This window comes from Cyrtonyx montezumae, unplaced genomic scaffold (genome assembly GCF_038088225.1).
Source record: "Cyrtonyx montezumae isolate F1298 unplaced genomic scaffold, pur_monq_1.0 scaffold_12, whole genome shotgun sequence".
NCBI lineage: Eukaryota > Metazoa > Chordata > Aves > Galliformes > Odontophoridae > Cyrtonyx > Cyrtonyx montezumae.
In genome coordinates, this window is record NW_027071848.1 from 16560236 (window position 1) to 16574921 (window position 14686).

General features: G+C 39.4%; 1 protein-coding gene across 1 annotated transcript in view; it reads right to left on the reverse strand.

Moving 5' to 3' along the window:
- Nucleotides 1–14686, reverse strand: part of ATP8A2 (ATPase phospholipid transporting 8A2) — a 275818-nt gene that overhangs the window by 133698 nt on the left and 127434 nt on the right. The window contains exons 25-26 of the mRNA XM_065730191.1: nt 9494–9677; nt 5442–5552 (exon numbers count right to left, since the gene is read on the reverse strand). Coding sequence (XP_065586263.1) covers nt 5442–5552; nt 9494–9677 — 295 coding nt within the window. The remainder of the gene's footprint in view (nt 1–5441; nt 5553–9493; nt 9678–14686) is intronic.

The following is a 14686-nucleotide window of genomic DNA, read 5'->3' on the forward strand; positions in this document are numbered from 1 at the left end:
CCATATTACAACTCCCAGAAGTTTCTTGCATCTTTTAAACTGACTTACCTTGCCCAAGTTGAAGGATTTGGATTCTTTTTTTACTATTTTATTATTTAAGGTTTCAAAAATCAAATGAACAAAACCAAAAAGAGACCTCACTTCCTACAAGGGTTTAGTTGCCTAGCTATCTGTGTATGATGACACAGTAATGCTTCTGCTCCAGATAAGTGGAGATCCTGTGGCACATCTGACAGTCTACACTGCTCTCTGCAACTGCTGAGCAACCTGTAAATGCCATCTTAAATGGACAACACAGAGGTTTCTCCTAAGCACCTGAATTTACACCTGCCACCTACCTTAATGACACTGAATCCCACCTTTTGTGCATCTGAAAGCACCTGTCCACACTAAGTTGGGGGCATAATGAGAATTGAAAATCTGAATTTGCAGGTTTCTACACAAACACACATTCCTGCTTTGTTTTACGATACAGAACTGCTATAAGTGTACCAGACTAACCTAGTGTAAGCACATAGAAGTAAGGAGCATTAAATGTCTGCCGTAGTATTTCAACATGCAGCTGAATAATTTGTATGCATAAGCATGACAAGACAACTAGTTGCCTCTATAACTGTTACCCCTGTTCAGGGATTTTACAGACAGATGTTCTTAATCTTAGCCTAACACCGGAGGGAAAATATTGCTCTGTTATCTTTTAACAAACTTGCTTTTTATGACAACAGTTATTGCACTCCAGTCCTCAACTTACTCCAACAATCCCCAGGCTTCAGGTTTTCTGTTGTCTGGCTGTACCTCAGAGATGCAAAGCCAATTGGAAACAGAAGGCACGCTGATTTAAGCAGAAGTCTGATTGTATAAATCAGGGAATAAGCACACAGAAATGTTAGAGCTGTATACTTTTTACTATCACGTCAGATAGACCAATTTCTGCATGCTGTTTGGGTAAATGGACTAGAAAGAACTCCCATGCCCACTTGCTGCATTTTTAAACAAATCTTTTTGACAGGAAATTATAAAAACAACAACAAAAAACCCAACAAGTCTCATGCAGCAAAAAGAAAAGATCTCATTTAGGAAGATTTCACGTGCACTTTCACAGCTTGTGCTATCAGCAAGTCTGAGTGGAGACCACCAAGAGCACATGGAGCCCTTCACAGCCACCGCAGTCAGACCCTGCTGCACTTTTGATGTCCCCACTTACTTGAAGTTTGCCTATCAAAGCATTGTGTTTACTTGGAATTTAATAAGATTTGGAAATTCAGCTCTAAATTAGAAACTATAATCCTAACACTTTGTCCTTTAGTATGTTTGTTTGTTTAAGACTGCAGACCTTAACTCTCAACATCCATAAAGAACTGTGTTCAGGTTCAGGCTTACAATTCATCTCTGGATACTTAAGGCAAAAGAGAGAATAATGCAGCTGCAAGTTACACTTCCCCTCTCTTTCCATTCACTTCTGTTTCTGTTCTAGTTGAGTATCGGCCCTGCACTGCCAAGCCTTGACACAGGGACATATATATTTAATATGTAATACTCAGGCACTGAATCCTTAAGCAGTTTCAGATGAACAATGTGCTCCAGTGAGGTACTGAGCACTTCTTTCCTGCACAACCTGTGCTGACCTAAAAGCTATCGTCCATGCTACTGTTTCTCCAGAACCATTCCCAAATGCCTCGAACTCTTACCTGCTATTACTGATATCACCTTTGATCTTGCTGTGTTTCTACTCCTTCAAGCATGACATGAAAGCAACATTCCCATATTCGTTTTCATTCAAAATCAGCCATATTTCAAAGCTCTGATGTCATCAAGACAACTTTATATCATCTCCAGTGAAATATATCTGCTCAGCAGATGTGAAATTGATCTTTTGTTTTACTACTCAGTTTGAAGTCAGCTTCAGAAGTAATTCTATGAGATGGTGTTATGTAATGATGCACAGGTATTTGTCTGTCAAGTCTTAAAAAGCCATAACTTTGCAGTTGATCTCCTGTTTAAGGTAATCTAGCAGTTTTTAGCACACGTTGCTCTAGCAATATAGGAAAACCAAAAAGAGGGCTTTGTATTGCCATTTCACCCCAGTAGGCATCTTAGTAACTAATAGCTTTATTTCCAAGAATGAGGACAGCACCCCTGGAACCATCATATCTGAAGATTCTAGTGTGAACAAGAAACCACCTAAAGAACTTTGGTTTCCAGGACCTGTTTTTCTTTAGATTATTTGTATTTCATTGAGTTTTATATTTTGTAAAACCAAGTGGACAAATTGAGAGCGTTAACTGAAGTATACCAATGAAGAAATGCAAAGGAGAAGAGAAATTAGAACACAGAAAGGTGGACAGTGCCAAGTTTCTCCAATCTGACTGTTACTACTACTTTGCAAGTTTCAAAATTCACCTTTAATTATTTCTTTTAAGCCAATAGTAGGAAGATCTCATTTTAAATTAAACAATGGAAAATGTAATCTTACTTCCATTTTCCCTGTAATCTCCAGGCTACAAGGCCTGTATTCTGTCATTAGCTCTCTAGCTGCACAAGATTATCCCAATGCAGATATATTTTAGCAAGGCAGCTGAAATCAACATAGTTTACAGGGCCCAAGTGTCTTCTGCAAGCATCAGTCATTGCAAGAACGGAAACACCAGCTTTAACCTGGGAGCATCACTGAACAGGAAAGCTCATGATGCCAGTTACCTGAATACACTTTCCATCAAATCCCAAATTCAGTATTTTAATTACTACTTTTCCCAGAAACCGAAGGAAAATCAAAACATCAATTGCCACAGTTTGGGTTCTCCTGGTGTAAAAGTTTCGGTATCAAGATGCACTTCTAAGTGTAACAGGGTTTTAAAACACTAAACTTGAGAAGCCAGGAAAGGAGGTATTCTCAAGGTATTCTCAAGTGCTCATCACTGTTTAATTAAGTTTAATCTACTCCTGAACATAGGCTTCTCCAACTTTTACGTCCAGATATTCTGTGTGCTGAAGCCTCAGTACCATTTCTCTCTCTGACATTTATAAAGTCTCAGGATAAAAAAGTTATGATGAAGCCCCAGCGCTTCACTGCTGCAAAGTTCATTTACATAACTGTTATTACTGTTATTCCTCAGGTGTTAAAGCTTCCTTGAAATAAAGTAGACACAGTAACAAAGGTATAACTGACAGTCTGTCATATTGACCGATGTGCTTTTTGATTCAACTTTATAAATATTTACTCAGTGCAATCCTTTAGAAGATCAAGTTAGAATGTAGTTCAAGTCCAAATCCCCATTTCATTATAATGCTAAAAGAATATTCCCTGTACACCGCACATCCAAGCAGGAAGTTCAGGTAAATACTAAGCTTGTCCAGAGTACTGGGGAGCAATCAGGAACATAAAACATGCACTAGCAGCAGGGCAACAGTGGTTCAATGCACAGCACTATCTCAAGCTGAAGAATGGACTCCCTTGGGGAGCTTCTTTCATACCATAAATTGATCAGTGCTCCAAAGCCACATGGCAGAAATACAGAATAACTCATCTTTCTTTTCATAAAGCTAAAAAGAGAATTAGAGGCCTCTTCTCTCATGCCCGTCAGACCTGTGGTATTCCCAAACTGAGGTCTCATCAGTTTGCAGTCAATTTGGCTAGTTTTATACGGTTTTGCAGGTAAAGTTCCTCAAAGCCACTAACAAAGCAAACTCACCATAGGAACTACAAACAAACTGAACTCTTCCCACTGCTGTGGGTCTAGCAATTTCTTCTTTTTGTTCCTTCATCTCCCACAAGCCTTACACTTGCTCCCAACTTGTATACACAGAGGAGTTAGCAGTGCATGAGGCTGAAGCCAGCTGCATATTTGCAGTGTTGGATGAAACTGATTGCCACTTGTACTCAGGGAAGTCAATAGAGCTGAAAGTTCACATCCCTCAGCACAGCACACAGGAGAACTGAACACAGTCAGCAAGAGAAGGGAACGTCTGACCTTACATCCTCAGAGCAGGCTTGCATTTTATGCATCATATAGCAACATCTAATAAAATGCCTCCCCACAGAGACATGATTAAGCTACCTCAGGCTGTAGGTCCCAGAGGCCTTCACCTCCCTTCAACCTCTTGCCCAGCTTCTCACAGGATAGAATGTAATTTAGCTCTCCACTGAAAGTTCAGCGCCAAATGTTGTACTTGTCAAGACCATAAAAAATGAAGCAAAGGTACTATGCTGCATTATTTGATAAGCAGGACTTTCAAAAACAACACTTAAAAGTCAGTACTAAAAAGCATAAATTACGATCAGCCAAAATCATGTTAAGGGCCATTTCAGAAAGTTACGCATAAGTCAAATATTAATTATAACTGTAAGCATGAAAAAATTCCCTCATAACTGTGAAGGTGGCCTCTTCACTAGGACAAGAACACACTTGTGAGATGTCAGGGGGAGTGAGGATTTAAGACTGGAAGAAAAACAGGCTAATAAAGTGGAATACAAACAAGGACTAGATTCTTAAAGAATAGAAAAAATGACTTCTTGCATTATTTTACAAATGAAGAACTACTGTATTATCAGTCAGCTATCCTGTGCTCACCCATCACAGCAATACACTGCCATTGTTTTGACAGCATGCTGTAATCTATACTGAAATTAAAACGGTTAAAGCTAATTCAGAAACAGTCAACAGAAGAAAATTTACATGAGTTAATGGAGAATATCTGTTCTCTAAGAGCCTAACACCATGCATAGAAGATGACTGGACCCTGAGGGAGCTCGATATTCACACACTGACCACAATATGATTCACTGAATAGTAAAACATTACTTACCTGCTAAAATACTTATCTGCTAAAATATACCTAACTGGTTGCCTAGTTATAAGTTGCTAACTAATTTGCCTATTTTTTTAACTATTAACCTCATTCATGACGCTTAATTGTAGAAATAGAAAAATGAATATATACACATACGGAAATATGTAAATAAAACTTCCACAAACAATGTAGAATTTGCTTTATCAGTCCCAAGTGACCAACCCATTGAGCTCATGTTCCTCTTGTATCTAAAAAGGCAACAAGAAACAATAAGAAAGATCCCTTCCTAGCCCTTCTTAAACTTAGATTGTAACCTGAAGCATGAGATCACACTCCTATCTAAGAAACATGATGCAGATTCCATGTTATTCAACCTCCTTTAAAACCCAGTTTGATTACTTGACTTCTTCAGGCAGTGAATTTTACAAAATACATGCAGTTATATTTTAAATATTACTATATCAAATAACCTGATTGATTTATAATTTCACTGGTACTGCAAGGTAACACAACAATTTGCAAATGGGCAACAGGAAAAACTATCTACTCTTTTCAGTAACTAAAGCCAACTAATTTCAGTTTTTCCTTTTAGAAAAAAACAACTTGAGGAGTAAGCACCTTTAAAGCCCATCCCCCCCTTTTGTTACTCCTACCTCAATAATATACAAAACTACATTCTTGTAGAAGCAGTAGAGAATGCACTTGGTAACTCGATTGTAACTCCAAGCTCCATGGACCAACAACAGCTTCTCCAAATAGGAAAACTGAAAGACAGAAAACATGATTATACATGAAGAAATGTTCACTAAAAAAGTTAAGAGTGAATTCTCCCAGACACCAAAAAAAACTCAGATCAGCTGAAGTAAAATATTTGAATATTTCAGTAACACACATATACAAAATGCATGTCCTGAGACTTAATATTTACTGAAAGTCTTTTCTGGCAACAAAACCTAAGAAATACACAAAATGTGTCATCTTTAAACAGCAAAAAGCCTTCAATTAGTATTGCTACCCTGGTAATAAAATCAAGCAAGGTTAACATAAGCCATGTGGATTAAGAATAAATTTAAACTCTTCATTACATGGTCAAAGATTTCTCCATTTGAGGGCTCACAGTGCTTAGCACAATCTCCTTTTTCTGTGTAAAATTAATAATCTCATCACCAAAACTGTCATGAGCTGAAATATAATGTACAAAGAAAACAAGCACAATATAGATGCATGCAACCTTTAATAGAGCTATGAACCTATGAAGCTATGAACACTTACTTATTAGTCCACTAGATGTATGCAAACATATTATAAACCATTTTAGACTGTTTGTATAAAGGAGGAGCCCAAAAAGACCATTAAATGAATGAAGTGATTGTAAAAGTGGTTACCTTATAATGCTAATTTGAACCACAGACACAGCTTTTATATATATATATGGAAGTAGTCTCCCAATGCAGCCTAGGAAATGGGTAATTCCTACTCTTGGCTTTGTCAGTGAACTTTTTTATGGCCTGTAGCTCTTCTCTTTTGTCCAGTTATAGAGGGATCAAACTGGGGACTACATTTACTGTTCAGCACATGTGAATCCGAAGGGTTCTTGGACACAAAGGCAAGAACACTACTTGCTTTGCTTCCTTTTCAATGAAGGAACTTGACAGTAAAGACTGACTTAGTAAAAGTAGATTCTAGCTCAGTCATTTTAAAAACTTACTTGAGACTTTGAAAGTTGGTAATGAATTAGAACTGTCATGAGAGAGCTCCGCTCCCATGATTTCCAGCACAGAAATCACTGAACCACAAATCCTCTAAGAACAACCTTTCCGACATGCATCAGCAACATGGCTTTGTTAGGATATGCCAGCAAGAGAGGGGAGAAAATAAAAGTGACTGAAGCTTCATAGTTCAGCCTCTTCCCAGCCTGAATCAGGAGTGAAAGCAGGACACTCAGAAGGGAGCAGGTAATGTACACGAGTCACCTACTGCCTTATTAATCTGCAGCATTTTTCTAACTATTCCTCAAAACTCCATGACAAAACATCAGCAATGATGGGAAGATTTCCATCACATCCTGACAAGTCTCCCACAACACATCTCATAGAGAACAGAGAGGCAGATGCACCCTAAAAAATTTCCTCTCTGCCAAATTTGGAGTGACAGTCTCAGATGTGGCTCCTCCTGTCCAAGGTTGGACAAATCCTACCATTAACTGCCCTTCAACCTCTATAGACACAAAGATGAATCCAGTGAGAGACACTAGTGGCCTAAATAAAACAATTCCAAGCCTGGTTGCACTGATGAGTGCAACTATAGTATTAAGAAGTAGCAAGGAATTCAATTTTTGATGCTGATCACTGAAATGACGTAAATGCACAACTACTGGTCAAGTGACCACAGGTACAGGGCCCTTCTAAGATACTGCATTTGTTTGGGCACTGCTACATGCAAGGGTTTTTAAATTATTTCTAGAAGGAAACATGAACTCTTGTCTAAGGAAGAAGTTGCTCCAGTTCAGAAAAGGTATCATTCTCCAGACACCAGATGCTCTCAGGATTAAGATGACAAAGCTGTTTACTGGGGAAGAAGTGTTTTAATTCTACTGCTCTCTAAGTCTCTCTAAGCAGTTAGGTCGTTTGATTTGGGAATTCTCTAAACATGGATCACTGGTGAAAGATCATTTAAAGGGGAAAGGATGATTCGAGCAGATACTCCTTGTACCTGTAGAAGTTATTTGGAACAGAGTCAGATGGAAGTTACCTTTTTATTTTTGTTTGGTTTGTGCTTTGATTCCCCCTGGAATCCTGAATGAGTTTATACTGAGACTTTCTCTTCCATGAGTGCCTACTTCTGGCACCAGTGTATTTGAAATCTCATTTAAACATGAGATGCTACATTATAGCAGTCGTTTTAAATTACTCAATAAGAACATACTCTGCCTTCAAGGCATGCACACACAGTAACACTTCAGTGGGAGTTATATGTCTTCACTGAAAGAAATATACCCCACGGAGATCAAGTTTTTCTTTTGAACATTTTTTTTAAACATAACCATACACTACTAGTCCTCTCAGCAAGAGAGATTCTTTGACATCTTTTCTAACATAAAGCTTTCCTAAATAATCAAAAAAATACAGTTCCGTAGTATTTTACTAATTTTTGAAAATTTAAACTCTGTGCTGGTGTGACCAGCTCCTATTTCACATGGAACTAAGAAGATTCATTGCTATTGTCATTAAATCCCTGACTGGAATTTAAACTAAGAGCAACTTATTTCCCTAACTTTGACATTATGTCCTAAGACATGGGTTTTCTTTTTGATAATTTAGAAGCAACACATGATGCTGCTGCCACTAATGCAAAAGAAATAAAGCGTGTAGGATATGCTATTTGCCCCTTTGTGGACAAAGTTCTCACTGCTTCTGCTTACTTATTAAAATGGAAGCAATAAGTGATCCAAGGAAATGTAAGTAAAGAGCATGCAATTAAGTTACGCAGCAGAAGCAATATATAACCTACAGAAGCTAGAAAAAAAAAAATCATTACAAGATACCAAAGACTATGGCTATGCCTATGGCAGTTCCTATAGTTTTATAGACTGTTTATAGTGGAATAAGCCATTGGTGAAACAGCCCGAAATTTTCAAGATAAATTTAGAAGGTGATAGTTATTCAAGCCTGGAATGCATGGTGCTTCATCTGACCACAAAAGGCAATATAGCAGCAAAATAAGGATGCCACTTGGCTTCACAGCACAGTTGGTACATTAAACAGTTATCTGTCTAAATAATAATGTCATTAATTATACCTTTTCAAAACCTCACCTTCTACTGAAACTATCAGAAAAAAAGTAACACTTTATATCAATTGGTAGAACAAACTGGGCTATACCCTAGCAGACAGGAACAGCAGCTGATGCTCAGAGATAACTGAAGAGTCAGGGGACTCTCTGCTTCTTGCCAGCTCTCATTCCTTCTTGCCCTGTGATCTCTCTCTAAAATAACATAGGGAACCTAAACTGTAAACAGTATTCAGAAGATGTCTGTCTACTGAAGTATCTCCTTCCTTACTTATGCTTTATATAGTCTGACTGAGTCCTACAACTCAGTTCCTTCATTGAAACAAAAAAGGCTCTTCTACTTTCTTCTTTAGCTGAACCAATCAGGGTCGAATTTCATGGGGAAGCACTCACTGAAATCATGTTCAAAATAACATACCTAAAATGAAAACACTGCCAACTCTTCAGGACTGTGAACAATTCTTGGATATGTTATGGGGGTGGAAGGAATATAAAAGGGGAACATGACCTCAAAATAAGAAGTCCCAAACAGCCACACTCTTATACACCTGCTTGTAATGCCTATTCATAGAAAGGGAAAAGGACTTTCACAAGAGAGATAAGTTCACTTAAAAGTATGTCTGCTTAAGCATCACAAAATGTCTTTCCCTGATTATTGATGAGCCAAGCCATTACACAGCCAAGCAGGAGGAAACTGAAGCTTCCAGGGAGGACAAAGCTTTGCTGTGAAGAACACAGAAATCAAAACAATTGACTCCAAACTATATCGCAGATTTCTGTTTTAGATGCTGCCTTGAAAAGGAAATGATCTGAGATCTGCCTAGCTCTAAGGCCAAGAGAAATCATCAAGCACCATGTGGCCACACAGTGGGGTCTCTGACATAGGATATGGCAAGTGGACTTTTTTGCCTCTGACCTGTGCAATGGCATAATCCGAGCAATTGGTTGCCTGCATGCCCTCGTTGCCACTGATCCCTACTCCAACATGAGCGGTCTGGATCATTCCCACATCGTTGGCACCATCCCCAATGGCAAGTGTTATGGCATTCACGTGTTTCTTTACCATGTCTACTATTTCAGACTTCTGTAGAGGAGATACTCTGAAAAGGAAAGAAAAATGTGTCAGTTTCTCACATGCTGAGTTATGTGCCTTTTCCAAAAGGACAGCTGTCACCTACATTTAGAATTTATCAAAGGGCAGTTGCTGGAAAGTTTCTTTATTCAACAGCTGAGCCTCAGAACCTGTGCCAAACCATTTCAGAAAGAGAAAGCAGCTTTAAAAGTAATTTTGCATTTGCATAAAATATGAGAAGGTAATGATTAAAATAAGACCAAGCAAACATGAAACATTTTCAAGTTTTTCTTCTACCTGTGAGCCCCATCTGAGGCACTCTGGTGTAAACCAGTGGCATCATAATGGGAACTTGAGAAGGGATTTTCCTCTCCAGCAACCATAGTTTATAGTTCAACAGTGCACCTCCATTCAGAAGGAGGAAGACAAGATCATGAATACTCAGAGAATAAATCCATCTGAAGTGTTTTAAGTTGCTGGGAAAAGATGCTGCAGGCTTACATTATTCCTTCATTCAGCTTATTTTCCCACTTGTGAGCCCATCTTTTCACCCTGACTACCCATTTTCTATCAGAAACAAACAAAAAAAGGCTTTCTCCCTGATTTCCCCTACATCCCGCATGATGGCACCATCTTGGCTTCAGTGATGATATCAATTCCAATTCAAAACCGACTGAATTCAAAAACAAACCATCAAACACCAAAATACTACCAGGTATTACTCTCATCTGGATTTCAGGCAGTTACATTAACCTGGATCCTTCTCTCATTTTTATATCAGTTTCAGTTTGATAAAAATTCATGGAATTCAATGGTGTCTAAACCAGGGAAGTGGAAAAATAAGCAGGACTAGGTCACTGAATTAGATGAGACATCCAAAATGTGTTTTTTCCTATGAAAAAGGTAGATCAGATTACCAAATCATATGAGGTATTCTGGAAATACCTACATGTAGATTAAATATTTTCCATTCTAAGCCCATCTGTACAAACAACTTTAATCCCTTTCCCCATCAGTTTTAGTTAAAGTTCCAAATTATTTTTTATTCCCTCAAATAATGCTTTAGACATAACTTTCCACATCTCAAGTCACCCACATAGCACTCAACAAAATGAATGTAACTGATACCTGAAAGCTTTACTGTGAAAATGGGGGAGAAAGGAGAGCTTGGGGAATGGGGAAAATGGAGGATTTTTATATGGCATTTTTTTCAGAGTCCAGATCTCGTGAGAGCAACTCATACACCTTTCAGAGAATCACAGAATCATTAAGGTTGGAAAAGATCTCTATGATCACAAAGTCCAACTGTCCATGTACCACCAATAGTGCCACTAAATGATGCCCCTAAGTACTACATCTCCCCTTAAACACCTCCAGGGACAGTGACCCCGCCACCTCCCTGGGCAGCCTGTGCCACTGCCTCACCACTCTGAGAAGAGATTTTTCCTAATATCCAACCTGAACCTCCCCTGGCACAACTTGAGGCCATCCCCTCTCGTCCTATCACTGCTACCCATGGGAAGAGGCCGACTTCCACCTCACCACAGCCTCCTTTCAGGAAGCTATAGAGAGCAATATGGTCTCCCCTGCGACCCCTCTTCTCCAGACAAGAACCAGGTCTGTTTGCATTCATTCAGTTTTCAGTTGTACGGCAACAGAAACACGCATTAATTATCAAATAGACCGAATGCCCAAATATAAACAAATTTGTGAACAATTACCGAATGCATACAGAGCATGCTTTTTACAATCATCAAATGAAGCTCTACAGAGTCACAGTTAGGTAATACCCAGTTAAAGAAAAACAACTTCAATATATCTAGTAAAAAAGACAACTAAATGAGCAACAGTAAAAACCAGAAATACGCTTTAAACACCAAAAGTCTCTCTGCATTCTGTTTTAGATGAAATCTAAAGCAAGATTTGAGTGCCAGGAGTTACTTGATTGCAGTCATTTGTTCTAACTGAACTCTTGCTAACAAGCACCTACTTGGTCCCCCCTCTCCATCCAGTACATCATCACTCTCCTGGGAACACACTTTGCTGCACGAAGTCTAACTACAAAAGTTGTGAATTGAGATGGCCACCCACTTCCTAGGGGTCTTACACCCCTCCCAACTCACTCTCTGCTCCCAGGTCCCTTCTGCTCCTGGTAATCTGTTTGGTACCAACACTGCCCTGGATGACACTAATCCCCTTTAGCCAGATGATCAGAGCTGCAGTTCATTTCCCACATTTGATAGGCTGCCTACATGAATAAGAGGAAGATTATAGCGTAGGACACGATTAACCTGAAGCTTCCCTCAGGTGGTATCATGGAAGAGGAGAAGGAAAAGCCAAGTTCACAAAGATTCTTGGAGAAATTAGTAAGTTCAAAGTAAAAAGTGCAAGGAAAAAGCCAACTACTTTGGAGAAAAATTTTGCAGCAACATGCAACTACTGGTAATTATCATTTTGGTGGAAAATCCCTGTCTTTCACTGCAGAGCTTACAGCAGCAATATCAGGATGGATGTAAGCATTTCCTTGATACATACTCAAATAAGAATTAAGATGTGAGCAAAACATCAGCTGCATCACAATCTTCTGCCTACTCATGCATTACCCAGCCAGCCAGCAATGTCTCACACAACAGCTATTAAAGTGAAACTCAAAGGCTTTCACTGGAAGCATTTATGCATATTGATTATTTTTATTGTTTCTACTCCAAATTATCTTTCAAAACAGAGATAACCAACTTAGACCAGGTCTCTCTTCTAAGCATATTCCAGGGGAAAGAGCTCAGATACCATGCTTACAGGTGTGGGAAGGCACTCGTGAGTGTGCTCTCTTGAGAGCGTAAGAGCTGGTATGGAAAATGGAAGGTTCTCCCCAATCTCAAATCTGCTTGGTCTTTTCTTTAACAGATCACTACAGAAAGCAGTTTGCATCCCAACTGAGATGACAGACACCTTGATGTCGCATTTCTTCACCCCACTGTGGGATGGTTGAAGGCAATGAGAATGCAAAGCACTGTGTCTTGGAAAGGAGCTGGGGGATGAGTGCAGCCCAGAGCCAGGGGTCCTCAAAAAGACATGGACCATGTTATCTTCACGTCATAAGGAAACTGTGGAAGAATGTAAAGTTCAGAAGTTCTCAAGTAATGTGCTCCTATACTTTTACTATCTGCAAAAGATTTCCCTTCTAGTAAGAGGAAGCTCAAGAAAAAGCAGTGCAGGGTACCACACAGAGCAGTGGTAACACTGGTGTGCACACAGCATGCTGGAGGTGGCTTTCCTGACTTCTGCAGAGGAGCTCCCAACAGCTTTAAAACCTTCACTCTGCTCTAACTCAATCAATTTAATTACTCCATTTTTTTGCAATCTGATTTATTTCTCTCACTCCCAAAATCCACCCAGCACATCACAAGGGATGCAGTTACAAATGCAATGGGAAGGACACCTCACAACCAGCCCCGTCACACAGGTCAGCTCCATGCTCCACGTGGTACTACTGCTGATGAGAAGTCAAGAAGAACTCAGTCTCAGCACATCTGTACTTATTGGACCATTACAGATATATAATAGCAATTGACAGCAACTGTAAATAATACTTCTCACAAAAGCCCTTAAGCTACAGCTGCATCGTAGCAGATGCTTCAAAGTGTACAGAGAAACCACAGATGGGAAATGTAAGAGCAATATTTTAGTAATGATGGGCTTTTGTTTATCACATTTAAGTCTGAAGCACCCACTGAACAGGAGGACCTGCTGAAGTCAGTAGTATATGAGAAAGGCATGACCAATATAGAACAAGGTCAGGTAATTTGTAAGAGATCACCTTATACGCAAACTGTATTACAAGGTCATCTCCCTCCTCTGCTTGCAAGGCCAGCAGCCCCACAAGCCCCTCTACACCCAAGCAAGGCACAGCTTGATGCTGCTTCTCTGCACTTTATTCTTCTCCCTTTATGCACTGTTTTTTTTTTTTTTTTTTAAACCAATGAGACTGGACCAGTTCTGTTGCAAACTGCATACTTCTCCCAGCCCAAATTCAATGAAATATACTCTTAGCTAAAACATTCTGACTATCACTAAACTTTTTATTTGTGAAAGAATGAGGAAGGCAAAGTAGGAAGCTGTTTCAAGTATTACCTCCTCCCGCTTCCAGGCTGTACCAGGGTTTAACACAGGCATTAATGTCTTTAACACGAAGCATTAATTTGATATTCTGCTTCCTTGAAATGCCTCATTAATGCAACACAAGAGGGTCTCAAAAGCCTACCTTTATGACAACGAACATGATTTTACCCTGTTCTATCGTAAAATGGTTTAGTACCTCAAAATGCTCAGTGACCTCATCTTCAGTATAGGCAGAGAAGGGAGACAGCCCAGAAAAGGCTGAGAGCTATCAATAATATTGACAGTTAAGTATACACACTGATCCTCTGAAAGAGAAGCAAGGTAAATTAATGCACCACTGAAAGTAAGGAATGTTACCATGACATCATATGTAGCAGCTTTAATTAGATATCGATTTCTTCTGACAAACACCAGTGTGCAGATTTCAACCACATGTCATCCAAAGAAGGGATGGTCTTGGATTACATCTGATGCTGTGAGGCATCTTGCTCAGACCTATACCGAGAGAGTACTCTGTGCAGAAGGATAAGCAACAAAGCACTCACATACGTGGGCTCAGAACGTGCATTACGCTGAATGCTTTTCATTTACGGAACACTCCAAATGTGCTGGGCCTGATGACAACTACGCCTCACAGGGACTGGCTGTGGAGCAGTACTTACATCTCAAATCAGATAGATTACTTTGCTGTTTTTTATGAACTATCTGTCTGCTCACTTAGTTAGTGCTGTCTCTAAAGCTGTTAGTGCTTCCAAAGGAGACATCTCTATCTGCTAATCACAGCACACTCCTTTTATAGTCAATGGAGAGACACTGGCAAATCCATCTGTCCTGCTTTAGATATATAATGGTACTGTTCTCCTCCTCTTAAAAGTTCCCTTTCCTCCCTCCAGCATAGTGAAGGGGATAAAAAAGAAA